Source organism: Homalodisca vitripennis, unplaced genomic scaffold (assembly GCF_021130785.1).
Source record: "Homalodisca vitripennis isolate AUS2020 unplaced genomic scaffold, UT_GWSS_2.1 ScUCBcl_13330;HRSCAF=23516, whole genome shotgun sequence".
Lineage (NCBI taxonomy): Eukaryota > Metazoa > Arthropoda > Insecta > Hemiptera > Cicadellidae > Homalodisca > Homalodisca vitripennis.
Genome location: NW_025789454.1, coordinates 4,929 through 19,740, shown reverse-complemented (window position 1 = coordinate 19,740; position 14,812 = coordinate 4,929). Strand labels below are relative to the sequence as shown.

The window sequence follows — 14,812 nt, the reverse complement described above, 5'->3', positions numbered from 1 at the left end:
CGAGTCCGCATTAACATGTCAGGGATATTATACTATAACATATGAATGTTATAAATTCATTAAATAAACCATACTAAGGTATATATTAAAAATTAAATTTAATAAACTACAGTAGCTTTTACATATTTTATTGCTCTCTATTTTCGGGACTCAGTCCATGTTCACAATAGCAGTGAAACAACTCAAAACACAATAAAAAATATAATAAAGAAACAAATTTGAAAACAATGTTATTTAGTTGGTAAAATGTTAATTAGGCTTATCTTATAACGTATATACTTTTTAATATAGCGTTTTTATTATCGATAGTATAATATTTCTTAATATTAAGTAAATTTTAAAATTTGTTTTCTTGGTTGTATAAATTTGTAACTCACTTACTTTGCATTAATTTAATCTTTCGCTTGAAAATATAAATTTGAAAAATTTCGCAAAGCCTTTCATAAGTATGAATTTGTTGTTATTAAACATACAAAAACATTAAAAACATTTTATTTCATACAAGTCTGATTGTTTTGATTTCATACTTAAAGATGTTCTTTAAATCTGAATTAAAAAATTCGAACACTTTTATCTGTGTAATATTTGTAACCATTCATTGTATTGTATTATGTGAGAGACTTTACGTAAGAAATTAATCCAATAGCTTTTTTATTTTGATCTTTTGGTGATTTTTTTTAATTATTTGAAAACTTCTGTTTTTAGCTTTATGTTGTCTGTTTGAATTTCGATTAGTTTTGTAATTCGTTTTAATTTGTTAAATTTAATGTGTAATAAATAAATTCAATGTTCAAATCTGTATTATTTATCTCATTAAAATTCTATTAAATTTATATATGTAACCTTTGTCGTCACTTGTTACTACATTTCCCTGCCTTTCTATAAAATTGCTTTCTCTATTATTAACCCGACCTAACGTCCACAAAAATCATCTGCAACTCCCCCCGGTATGCACAACAGGTCCTACAGAACCAGGATCAGGATTCAGGAAGTCACTATCAAGTAAAGAGTGTCTGAACATCACTTCAAACTTCACTGAAAAATCCCAGGTGTCACTTCTAACTGGTTTATACCTTCCAGTTAAACGTACAATAAGGACAGCAAAAACCGATGTGTCACTTAAATTTGGGAAACCTTATGGGTGTCCAGGAGCGGCATATCACTAACCGCAAATGTCGAGATTCTGGGGTCCAAGGAGAGATCGATAGGTCTAATCTACTGCAGGATATTAAGTGTTAGAGTTGGTGGGGCTCCCTAAGTGTTAAGGGCTGTTGCTAGCCAAGGTCCCTGCCGCTCCCTGCCTGATTTTATTTAACAAAAGCTGGCTTCTCCTTCTTCTGAGTAGGCATGACTTGATTAATACACTAAGTCCTTCCTCATGGAACTTGCCAGGAGGCGGCCCCTGCCCTTGCCCTACCCATCCAGAATATTCTGTCACTCCAGAAGTAGGCGCAAACGTTCTCAGGCCTAAGTGCAATTTCTAATCTTCTTATCCTAAGAGAACAACAACCTCACTGAAGTCTGAAAATTCCAACAGCGCATGACCGGGCATGGTTGTGTAAAAAAGTTCAATAAAAAAATAAGAGCCTTTATCTTTTGAAAAATCTATCACCCTCAGATAGAATACAGCTAGTAGTAACCTCTTCCTCTCTTTGCCATCATTCAGTCAGACAAAAATCAGTAACACTGCGTTTCGATATCTGCAATCTAATCTCTTTCTCAGGTGGATAACTAACCTAACACATAACTACAATCTAGGTCACTATACAAATCATACCAGAGTGTTGTGACACGCAGAAGTTAGGAATCACAATAACCATGATGTGTGTTTTTCAAAGTACTATCCGTGTTTCTATTTAATAGATCTTTAATGACTGTTCACAAGATAGGGGTTGCAATTTGCAAATTTTAATTTACCCGTGCTACTCCACTTTGTAAAGGGGTAACATTTTTTCATCTTCAAAAAATACAAAAAAAAGTAAGTTAAGAAGTATGGTGGAGGTTGTACTGTACATTGATATCTAAATCCGTTTGGAATATATCCAAACGTATCAGGACTTTACATTTACACCCTGTATGTGATTTTAGTAAAATTCAGTTAAATTGTATACATACGCGCCTCTGTAACTAAACTTAAAAAGCCATCTTTATAACCTTTATCAGTGATCAATATTAGTTTTAAAATCAATTCGGAATCACCCAGATAATACGTCCAGAATATTAATGGGTGATACACTTAATGTTTGACGTTTCAGATGTGTCGCCAAACGCTTAATAGTGAATTAGTGTAAATACTCTCCAGTTTGGGACATTGAGCCAATACTAATCGACTTAGTTAACTCGGAGCTGGTGGAGTTTGCTCGGACTTTGCTGTAGGCGTCTTTATCCTGTTCTTCAGCGTGATGTCTGAGTGTTAATCGCTACTAATTGCTGAGAGCTCGGAACGGCTCAGCTCTAGAACATCTTGTCTCGGCTTATTGATCTATAATCCAACATAAAATCAGATGTATACTGAACAAATACACTCTTTCAAAAATTGTATTTACTTTTGCACTTGTTTAACAATTTACCTTTCTAGAATCTATTCTATAATTTCCACTTTCCGGTCAGTCAGTGATACTCAAACACAGATTTCAATTGCTCGCCTTCATCGCAATCAAAATAAAACTCAAAATTTTAGTTTTTGAAAATGTTAGGAAAAAGGAAATGAGAATAAAAATGATACCTTCTAAATTGTATTAATAACACAATAATGTAAAGAAATAACAATGGTTTCCTGGGTAATAAACAACAACTATTCAAATTTTAAACATAATGCTATACTAGAAATCTTTTTAACGGTCTTGAAACATACCGTACTCAAATAAATAAGCGAAGGTAGGATGAAGAAATAAGCGAATTTGAAAAAGGTACGTTACACTTTCTTTAACATTTAAGTAAATGTGATTTCGTTATAATGTACTTTACCTTAACTTTATTTAATATTAACTAACCAACTGTCTATAATATATTGTATAATTCCCACTGTCCGTTCAGTGATATTAAAACACAGATTTCAATTATTCGCCTTCATCACAGTCAAAGAAAAACTCGAAATTTCAATTTAGGAAAATTGTAGGAAAAAAAGTGATAAAATAAAAAGTTATATCTTCTGAATTGTATTATTATAACACAACAATCTAAAGAAATCAGATTGGTTTTCCTGGGCAATAAACTACGAGTATTATAATTTAAAACATAATTTTATGCTACAAACGTAGCCTAACATAAGAGACATAAAATTAGACTATAAAAATCGAATTAAAATACTTCCCTAAAAATAAAAACTAGATTATATTTAACAAATTTAAAACATTTTGTACCTAAGTATGATGACGAAATTAGCGTGTTTAAAAAGGTACGTTTTACTTTCTTTAATAGTTAAGTAAATATGATTTTGTTATAGTGTACTTGACCTTAATTTTTTCTACTACTAACTAAATAACCAGGAAATTCAAATGCACAAAATATTCCAAATGAATATGTTATTGGAATGTACTATGAATACAATGTAAAAGAGACAATGTTTCAGCTAAGCTAATTCTACTATTATTGCATTTAGCCTTACATTACCTATAGTTTGTTGCAGCATATCATACGAGTAGTCATTCATCTACCACTTGCAACCAACCGTGTGTTGGCTATTTTATGGTATTAAGGAATCGACTAATAATTTTAATACGCAGTCCCTTTAATAGCGTTCCTTAATTTCAGTATGATCCTTTAATGTTTTATATATTATACGTGGATTTTTTCACCGTAAATAAAATGTGTTTAATTCCTCTTTGCCTAACGTAATGAGATAAAATTAAACTATACAAATCATAAATGTTTTGTAAAAAAATGAATACTTCATTATATTGTGGGCCTGTACGGAAATTGATCATTAGAACACACTGCACTAGAAAACAAAATCTTAAAGAAATACATCCACAATGGATACCATCCGCTAAATTATGACATACTGTAAGGCACTCAACAAATGAATAAAACCTATTTTAATAAAGTCATTTCTAAAGTTTCATTTTATTTCATTATTTTTGAATGAAATTTGCACTTTTTTTTAACTCTAGAGATATTTATGCAAATGTTCCATGGGTTGTGCATTTTAATAACGGTGATTACAACTGTCTAGAAAACGACCAACGCCTCCACTTTCCAGCAAAAATAGAGATGCAATTTGGTAAATGGAGAAACAGAGTAGGAAGATACTTACAGTAAGTGGAAATCCTCCATCCCTTTTCACGATCCTTCTTCCTGTCAGAGTTTTAGAGTAAACTGAACCGTTAACCGTAACCAGGTCACATCTCGGTCCCAGTACTCTAGTAAATAAGTAGTTAAACCGCGTTTTTTTTTTCTTGCGGTTCGAGGTTATCAGGATCAACTGAACCGTAAACCGTAACTTGGTCACACTCTCGGTCCCACTATTTCTGGAAATAAGTAGTTGAACCACGTTTTTCATATGGGGGTATGGATTATCAGTATTAACTGAAACGTTAACCGTAACAGGGTCAGACCTTCGGTTCAGCCAACCCCAGTAAGTACGTGGTTAAACCACGTTTTTTATTTGCGGTATGGATTATCAGGATTAACTGAAACGTTAACCCAAAGAGGGTCACATTCTTAATGCTACCACTCTAAAGGTGATAAAGTTTGCACCGCGGTTCTACTTTTTATTGTTGGCGTTGATTTACTATCCTTTAGTGTTTGTATACTGGGTTAAGCTATATATTTCTGAATTCCTTGATAAATGTTCAACTTTATATACAAATTTGTTTCTTACGCTCCTTGTAAACTCTTGTCATTAGACATCCAATATTTGAAGCATAAGTTTAATTATGGTAAGGGACAATTTTAAATAAATTTAATGATTCCTTTCTTTATAAGTGACTTGAATGTATATTAAATAATATATAAATAACTTACTGATGTATCGAGTGTGTTTGTTTCTACTTTACCCTTGGGACCACATTTCCTTTGTTGTCGCGAAAGGTTAGTGACTACTTCTAGTACTAAAATATTTTGGACGCATCAAGTTAAACGGGAAAACATTAGTTTAAAACAATCCAGACGACAAATAACATCAAAATTATAATTGTGTTAGTGATGTATTGACGTATTGCGTGCATCAAGCATCTTACTGTTTGAAGGGATCAGGGTAGATAAGTAATAATAGGTTGAATATGTTTTGTTCAAATTTCCTGAGAGTCACTGATACTTTTGTCTCTATAATCACTACGAATGATGAAAAGGGACGCCTTGGGTCTCTCATAAGTACCATCAATCCATACTAATCTTCTTTGTCAATGGATATTGCCTCTTATTGCATATTTTAGAACATAACTTTGCTGAATTCAACTTTTACTCGGCATGTGAATATCACTTTTTTGATATAGTTCAGTTCCTCTCACAGTTTTTAACTTGTGTGTGGTGTTGTACAACAGCTTTAAAACTAAAGGTCTTCAAGGCTATATATCTATTTATTTAGATTCTCTACAGATGATTTATATTAAAATATTTATTTGACACACTCAAATAAAACAAACCGAAAAACAGACAGAAGCTGTTCAACTGCAAGTGTTTCCACCACTGTACTATTCCCTATCAGCAACTTGTAAACAAATATGTAACAATTATATGTTACTTTTATAAATGGAACACATTGGTAAAGTTCATAATTAATTTTTATCGACTTGTTAATATATTTCCCGTTTCAAATCTCGTCTTTGGAAGAAGTTTTAACACTACAAACTACTGTATATAGTTGTTTTATCATACTAAACGTCTATAATAGGCATTTACACAAAGCTCGCATTCGATGGCTATATTTTTCACTTAAGATGAAGTGAGGATCATTCGTTGAACGTGGTGCTAAAGAGGTCCTTTGTGCCTGATTCATGCAGGATTTTCAGGATTAATAAGGTTGGTTCTAGGGGCCACTCGTTGAGATCACATGAGGCTTGGTGGCTATCGCCAAATACGAGCATGATTGAATAGTTGCGTTTGATGGATTGGTAAAATTAAGTACTCCAACTACGTACATTAATGTACTGTTAGATCGTTTTATTCCAAATCAGTCATTAAGGTGACGAAAAATAATTCGTGAAATAAATTTAAAGATAATGCAGACTTATGAACAGGAATTACTAATGTAATTCAATTACGTTGTGTTTGTGATTCAATTATTTATGATTATCATCATTGAATTATTAGTGTAATGAGTATAAAACAGCTGATATGCTATAATAAATCTAATTTTATAATTAATGAACCAATTATTTGGTTACAAGCCGTTGTCATTTCCTGATTTCAATTACGATTCATTTATTTCATTTATCGTATGTATAGAAGTTTTAATTTAAAAAACAAATACATTTCTTTGAATAAACTCTGTCTATTGGAGTTACATCAGCATGTATATTTTTTGTGATAGTGTGATATGCGATTGTGATCCTCGTACTTGTGATTTGTGCTCGGGATGTGCATCCTGTGCAGTGACAACGCCTGGACTGGACTCCAAACAGCTTTTGGGTATGTTTAAACCCTTTTCTTATTCTTCTTTACTTCTTTCTCTTCTTTATTTTTGTTTGTATTAATACCTCGCCCACCTGACGAAGATAATAGATTCCAATCTTCGAAACGTTGCGTTTTATCTGTTATAACCTATAACGATGGTAAATGTCTGAAATCCTGTTGTTCTTTCATCAGGGGATATTTTAGGTATATTGGAGTATATAACAAGGAAGTAGTACACCATACCGCTTGAAACCTAAGCTTCGCTCCTATAGCTCATTTAATTCTCAAGCTGTCTCAAGCTGCCCTGAGGACAGATATACAGACAGAGATCATCCCGCTATAAAAAGAAAATGTGTCAAACTGAGTGATAGGCTTCAATGCCGCTGAATTCCACGATTGGACATTGACATGCCACTTTATATTTTTTTTATTTTACTATACGAATATGTTAGATGTTTTAATACATCACGGGTTAAAATTTCATACGATTATACTCAACTTTTTCACTAATTCTTTAATTCTGATGTTTTCTCTTTACCATCATCGTAAAGACCTATTTAGAAATGTTAGGTAACGCTCAGTCAAGCCTCAAAGGGTGACATGCACCATCATCTAACTTAGTATTGCCTATATAAAAATGAATGTTTATGCCAAATTTCAAGCGTGTTGGGCCTTTCTTTTTTCTAAATATCGAGTGGACAGATATATGAACAAACAGATATATGTTTCCAGCCCTCCGAATGATAAGCTTCGATGATACTCAGTTAATAAAACAAAACAGGAATGTTTCTTTTTTCATTTGAATGATAGAGTTAGCAAAATCAACACTTGCTCAATTATTATTTGGGCATCTGATAGACCTCTTCAATTTTATTTAATACCAAAACGTGGCTGTTAAAGTCATTACAGAGATTCAAATTTTACTCGTTCGGCATTCTTTTTTAATTCCCGATATAAGTGCAAACATTATATCTATTTATTTGCTACCCATAACCCAAGATTTCGTTTTAAATCAGTAAAATGGTTGAAGAAAAATAAACTTATCTTAAGGTTGCATACAAACATCTAGAGAAAATTCTCAATATCAGTAGAATTGTAAAGTTCACTCTGTCTGCTTTGACAGTAGGGTGCGGAGCGGAGCGGTGTTCCCCGCGGGAGACAAGAATATATTCTCTGTTCACTTCAGTAGACATATCTCTTTAGATGACACTAACCTCTGTGGACAGCCATCTCCTTGTTCACAACCTTTCACTTCTATGCTGTCTTCAGATTTCAGCAGTTCCACATATCACTGGTAGCTACTCAATAAGACAATAACATGCGACTTGTTTATGTGTTCATGTTTTGACAGTAGGGTGTTCCCCGCGGGAGACAAGAATATATTCTCTGTTCACTTCAGTAGACATATCTCTTTAGATGACACGAACCTGTGTGGACAGCCACCTCCTTGTTCACAACCTCTCACTTCCTATGCTGTTTTTGAGATTTCAGCAGTTCCACATATCACTGGTAGCTACACAATAAGACAATATCGTGTGGACTTGTTTATGTGATCGTGTTTCTCCTGCTATAAAAAAATGTTAAGTTTATGCGTAGAAAGGACTTTCCTCATCCTTCGTTTATTTTTTACAGCTTGCGTAGGGAGACTTTAAGTTTACTAATATTGGTGTCGGATTCAAGTGGATTATTATAAACTCTATGTACAAATTTAAATAGATGTTTATAGTACATAAGATATGTATAGTTAAGAACATGGTTAATGAATAGTTTGGTTGTAGATTAATATTTAGAGTATAGTATTTTTAACTAAAAGTTTCAAACATCTGAAACATCGAAAAAACGACAAAGAATGTTTCTTAAATGCATTCTTTCCAAACTATCACTCTTCAAAATTTTGAAATTAATATTTCTGTTTAAATAGCACCTAAGCTATTTTATCACACTAACTATTTTTTAATAAACTCTCAACATATAATAATTGACACCATTCAAATAAATATGTTACATTATAACTTTTTCATATATAATTTGTATTTACAAACAGCCACGTCTAATAATTACCGTATTTACTAAATTTACATGTGAAATCTTTGTCTTGTTTTACTAATTGTTATGTCTACTAAATGTTGTGTCTGCTAATTGCTCTACGTATGAAGTAATTGGTCAAAAAAAGTGGTAGGACGAATTGAACAATACTGCCCCAAAGAGGGTATTAGGCTTTCAATATATGAGTATAAATACTACGAATAAATACTCCCATCACCAGAATCTAGTTTCTGGGGGAATTACACTTTGTACCTCTCGTGTGAGTAAAATTTTTAAGTAAGATAATATAAGATTATTTCTCTAGAGAGAGTTTATTTAGACAAAACACATTTATTTCAAACACAAATTGTTCTTTAGTGTTTTTTAATTATATTATGCAATTATATTTATTGAGATACAGGGTTGCGGAATACTATATTCTTCCGATAACCCCCAGTAATCTAAATCGCGTACTAATGAAAAGATTACTGGCGGTGTGTGTGAATAACTATAGTGACTAATTTAGGTACTAAATTTGGTATATCATAAAATGCTTTTGCAATTGGTTTTATAAATCAATTTTTATAATATTGAAATTTTTAGTTTTCAATTATTTCTCTATGTCAAACTCTTGAGGTATGTAAAATTTGGCAAATTATAGCGATTGTAATATTTTATATTCTCAAGACTTTATATTCACAGGCCGCATAAACAAGTAATCAACTTCTGTGGTCAGTCTCCCGTGACCTGCCTTTACACTTTCTTTTTTCTAAACACTTTTAAAACCTGCTATTTATCACACAAAAGTTGTTTAGATTGCAGTTTATGAAGTAAACGACCGGTGCACGTCCCGCGGTAGGTGCAAAAGGCGGCTGTAATCTCGCTTCAAACAGCATGCAAGTGTGTCTGTAGTAACGACTGCCTAATAAACAACAGAAGTTGCAGCGATTATCGGAGTAGATATTCTTCTCATGTCTCATTTAAAGCAAACGGTAATATGGGAGCAGAGATGGTTCGTATAACTGGGAATGGTTTTTATGTGGCTGATATGAAACGTTCTAGTTGTCCTGTTAACAATTAAGTCCATTAACGAGCATTATATAGAATAAGATTTAACTGAGTCGAACTTTTAGGGAGGTTATTGCATTTATATATAAAACAGTATCTCGGTTGGCCCAGTTCGATATGTAATTATTTTTTCAATATGTCGGTCGATTTCACAAGTTTAATGCGAATTCACATATAAAAAAATACTAAAATAATAAACCGTTTTTTTATGAACCTATAGAAAAAATAATAAGTGTACTGGTGATGCTTAACCACATCTCCTAACCTTTTCTATTAATGAGAAATATTTTCTATCTGAACTGTTTTAGGGGGTAACAATTACATGTCAATCCCACACAAGGATCTTTTGCATATATTATTTGGATATACTTAGTTTATTTATAATTTAAAATTAAACATCAACCAGCGTAATATACATAAAAAACAAATAAAACAAAAACATGAAAAGAGAATAAAGAAAAAAAAATTAAGTGGAAAGAGCCAATATCAAGAATCATACACCAACAAAAGCTAGAGAAAAACAAAATACTCAAAAAATAAAAAACAAAGCTAAAAAATACAAACATATCACTAACTTCCACACACCCAGAGCACCCCCTGCCCTCTCAACACACCTCATCGTTCCCACACCCTCCCCTACCCCCCCCCCACCACAACCCCCGCCCCCCCGCACCACCCCCAACAAACAAACCGACCCTCTGCCTCTCCCCAACTCACCACCCCACTCCCCATCCCACCCCCGTCACACCTGCCCCCCGACCCCCACCACACAGCCTCGACCTCAGCCACCCCCCCACCTACCACCTACCCCCAATCCCCCCCCCCCACCTTCCAACCCCTCACAGCACCCACCCCCCACACCACCACCCCCCTTTGACACACGGACCCCCGTCTCCCCCACTCCCCCCTCACACACTACAGCCACCACCACGAGACCCTACACGCAAACCCCCCCCCCCCCCCCTCACTACCCCTTCACCTCCCACTCTAAACCCCTCACCACCACACACCCAACGTACCGCCACTCCCACCCCTCGCCCCCTCTCCGACCACCCCCCCCCTCACGTTCTCTGACACACCCCATCCGTCACCCCCCACGCTGACCAACCAACCACCCACTTAGCCCCCCCCCCCAATCCCACCCCCCTAACCCCCCACTCGCCACCCCCCCCCGCTCACCACCCCCCCTCCCCCCACCACTACACCACCCACCCCACCACGCTCCACCGCCGCCCGGACCCCGTACTCCCACCTCCCACCCCCCTCCAGGCCCCACACCGCCAGTAACTCCCCCACCCACCCCCCCCCCACACCCCCCCCCACCCCTCTTCTCCCCCCAGCACCCAGGCCCCATCCCCACACCTCCACATTCCCACACACCCCCGCAACTCACTTCATCCACCGCAACTCACACACCCACAACTCCTCCCCCCTCTCTAACAGCCACCCCCCCCCCCCCGCCCCCCACACCCCCCCCCCAACACCTACCCCCCCACACCCCCCCACCCCCCATCCTCTAAGCCCCCAACCTCCCACACAGCACCTCCCCCTCTCCCACACCCCCACAACTATCCACGCCCTCCACTAACCCCCCTCTCCCCCAGCCCCCATCCCCACCGCGCAACCCCCGCCCCCCAACCCCCATCCACACCCCTCCCCACATCATCCCAGCCGCCTCCCTCCACTCCCCCCCCCCACCCCCCGTCCCCCCTATCCGCCACCGATCCCCCCCCAACCCAATCCCTATCACGCCCCCACCCTCCTTCACCGTCAACCCCCAACACCCCCCTTCCACACAGCCCCCACCTCCCCACCCCCCCACCTCGCCCCCCCCTCCCCCCACCCCCCCCCCGTCGCCCACTGCCCCCGGGGGGGGGGGGACACCCCCCCCTCCCACACCCCCCCACCCCACCAGCCCACCCACCCCCTTCGCTGTCCTAACCCACCCTCCTTCTACCCCCCTCCCACCCCCCCCACCCCCCATCCCCGCCCACCCGCCCGCCACACCCCCCCACCCACTCACCTCCCCCTTCCCATCCCCCCCCCCCCCAACCCCCACATCCCCACTCACCACCACCCCCCCCGCCCCACCCACACCAACTCCCCCCCCCCACCCCCCTCCCCCCTCCTACGTCCCTACCTCCCCCACCCCGCCCCCCTCTGACACAAACCCACCCTCCCCCTCCACACTCCCCCCACACTCCCTCAAACCCCCCCCCCCACTCCCCACACTCCCCACACTTCCACCCGAACTCCCTCACCCATCACCCTCCCCTACCCCCCAACCACCCACCCCACCCACCCCGACCACCCCTCCCCCCATCCTCCCCCCTACCCCATCTCCCACTCTTGACCCCACCCCCCTCCCCCCCCTCCCGTCACCCACCTACCCCCGGTACCGGGCCCACCATCAACCCCCCACCCACCTACCACCCCTACAACGCATCTATTACCCCTACCCACCCCCGCCCCCAAACGCCCTCGTACTCAACCCCCCCCCGCCTCCTCCCCCTCACGGCACCTCCCCCACCCCCCCAACTCACCCCCTTAACCCCCCCCACAACCCCTAACCCCCACCACCCTCCACCCTCCTCCCCCACCCCAGCGCTCTCCCACCCCCCACCCCCCCAACCCACCCCCCCACCCCCACCACCCCCCCCCTCACCTACCCCCCAAACACCCCCCAGCCCTCACCACCAACCCACATCTGCACCCCCCGACACCACACCCCCCACCCCCCACCACCGCGTAACCGACCCCTGCCCCACTCCTCCCCCACCACCCAAGCCAACAACCCCCCACAGCACCCCCCTCCCCCCACCACCGAAGCGCACCACGCTCCCCCTTCCCCCCCCACCACCCCCCTCACCCCCACCCCTCCCACACCGCGCCTCCCCTCCCCCCCCCGCACACCCCCCACCACCAACCACAACACCACCTCCTACCACACCACCCCCCCCCCACCTACACTCCAACCACCCCAAACCCACCCAACCCTCCCCCTCGACCCCCCCCCCCCCCCCCACACCCCCCCGACGCCCCCCCACCCTACCCTACCCTCCACTAACTCTCTCCCCACCCCCCCACCCTCCCACCCACCACAGCCCCACCACACGACCCTCCACCCCCCCCTCCCTCCCACCCCCTCCCCCTCCCTACCACCACCCAACACTCACCCCATCACCCCAACCCCTCCCCCACCTACCCTCACCCCCGCCTCTCCCCCTCTCAGTCACCCTCCCCCCCCCCCCCCACCGCCTCACCCCCCCCCCAACCACCACCCCCCCCCACCATTACCAATGCACAAACCCTCCACCCCCCCCCTATCCCCCACTCCTACTACCCCACAACCTCCCCCATCCACAATACCTCCCCCCCCCCCACCCTCCGACCCCCCCACTCCAACCCCCCCCTCCCCCACCCCCCCCCCACCCTCCCCCAACCACCACCCTTCCCACCCCACCACCCCATACACCCCAACCACCCCCCCACCAAACCCCCCCCCCCCCCCCCGCCGCCACCCCCACCCAACAACTCCCCTCCAGGATTTTATTGATTTTTTATTAGGGACTACCCCCCTACCCACCACCCCCAATACCATCCCTCTCCCACCCCCCCGAACACCTCCTCCCCCCCCCTCACCCCCCTCCCCCCCCCCTCACCCCGCACGCCCACCCACCACCCACCCCCCCACCACACTAGATCAACCCCACCACCCCACCCCAACCATACCCTCCCTCACCTCACCACCCCCATCCTCCTCACTCGCACCCCACCACCCCCCCCACTCCCACCACCCCCCCCCCCACTCCCCCTCCACTCACCCTCCCACCAGCACACCAACCCCTCGCCCCCCCCCCACACACCACACACATCCCTCCCCCCCCACCCCCACTTCCCCCGCCCCCCAACCCACCCACCACACACCTCCCCACCCCCCTACCCCCCACCTACCCTCACCCCCCTTCTCACACCAACCCTCGCCCCAACTTCCCCCTCCCTCCAACGACCCACCACCCCTTCCCCCACTCCCCCCCACCACCGACTCCACACCTCCACACCCCCCAGCCCCCACCCACCCACCCCGCCCACTACACTCGCATCTCACTCTCCCCACCCCCTCCTCGCACCCCCACCCCACCTACACCCGCCCCCATCTTTCCCCGCCCACCCCCACCCCACAGCCCCATCCCACTCCCCCCCCCCCCCCCCCAACCCACCCCTTCATACAAACCTCTCATCCTTCCAACACCCCCACATCGTCATCACAACCACCACCACCCCCCCCACACCGCCCCCCCCCCCGCCCCCCCGCTCAACCCTCTAACACACCCCTCCACCCCCCCCCCTCCCCCCCCTCACACCTTCCATCTCCTCACCTCTCCCTCAACCCCAACACGCCCCCCACACCAAAAGCCCGCTCAAACAAACATTTGACCAATCCAAAAAATTTGGGCACATTAAATACAAATCCAAAGTCAAGTTTACTTTTCACTACAAATGTATCATCTGTTTAAATGTATATAAACTCAAAAAGCTAGTTGTTTTATAATTTAAACTTAATAATTTTCTAAATATTAAGGTTATTTTTCTCTATCATTATGTTTTCTCGGTAAATTCTGTTCATATATTTAGAACGACTAAGAAATAGTGAAAAAATCATTAATAGAGAGAAGGAAAAAACACACACACACACTTCTGTACATGATATCCGTCGTGTATATATGCCCTGAAGGTAGTCGATGTGAAATCGAGTATCAGTAGATTATTATTGGGTTAACTAACCATATTGTTAAACGGAAGCACTGCGATGGTTTTTACCACGGCATTGGGCATTGTGTTAATCTCTGTCTTCACACGCCGAGATATATTGTATTTACAATTGCTCTCTAGTTAAACTAATTGAGTGATTTTCTAAATATTATACATAACAGCCAGAATTAACACACTACCACACGATAAAGCCACGTTATAAATATTAATGAATTTTTAAATGAATATTAAATATTTGTTAATAGTGTTAAAAGGTATTTTTATTACAAATCAAGTGCATAATCAATTAATTTACTCCAATAGTTTATGAAAACTTCCATTACACAAATTTATAGTCATTTTATTCGAATAACATACATGTGATGAAAACAAGCTTCATTTAGAATTTCAT

At 42.2% G+C, this 14,812-nt stretch overlaps 1 protein-coding gene across 1 annotated transcript in view; it reads left to right on the top strand.

The window, feature by feature from the left end:
• LOC124375105 (vegetative cell wall protein gp1-like) overlaps window positions 1–13,975 on the top strand; it is a 36,576-nt gene extending 22,601 nt beyond the window's left edge. Inside the window, exons 2-4 of the mRNA XM_046833216.1 lie at window positions 10,238–10,591; window positions 11,189–12,043; window positions 13,216–13,975. Coding sequence (XP_046689172.1) covers window positions 10,238–10,591; window positions 11,189–12,043; window positions 13,216–13,975 — 1,969 coding nt within the window. The remainder of the gene's footprint in view (window positions 1–10,237; window positions 10,592–11,188; window positions 12,044–13,215) is intronic.
• The last annotated feature ends 837 nt before the right edge of the window (window positions 13,976–14,812 follow it).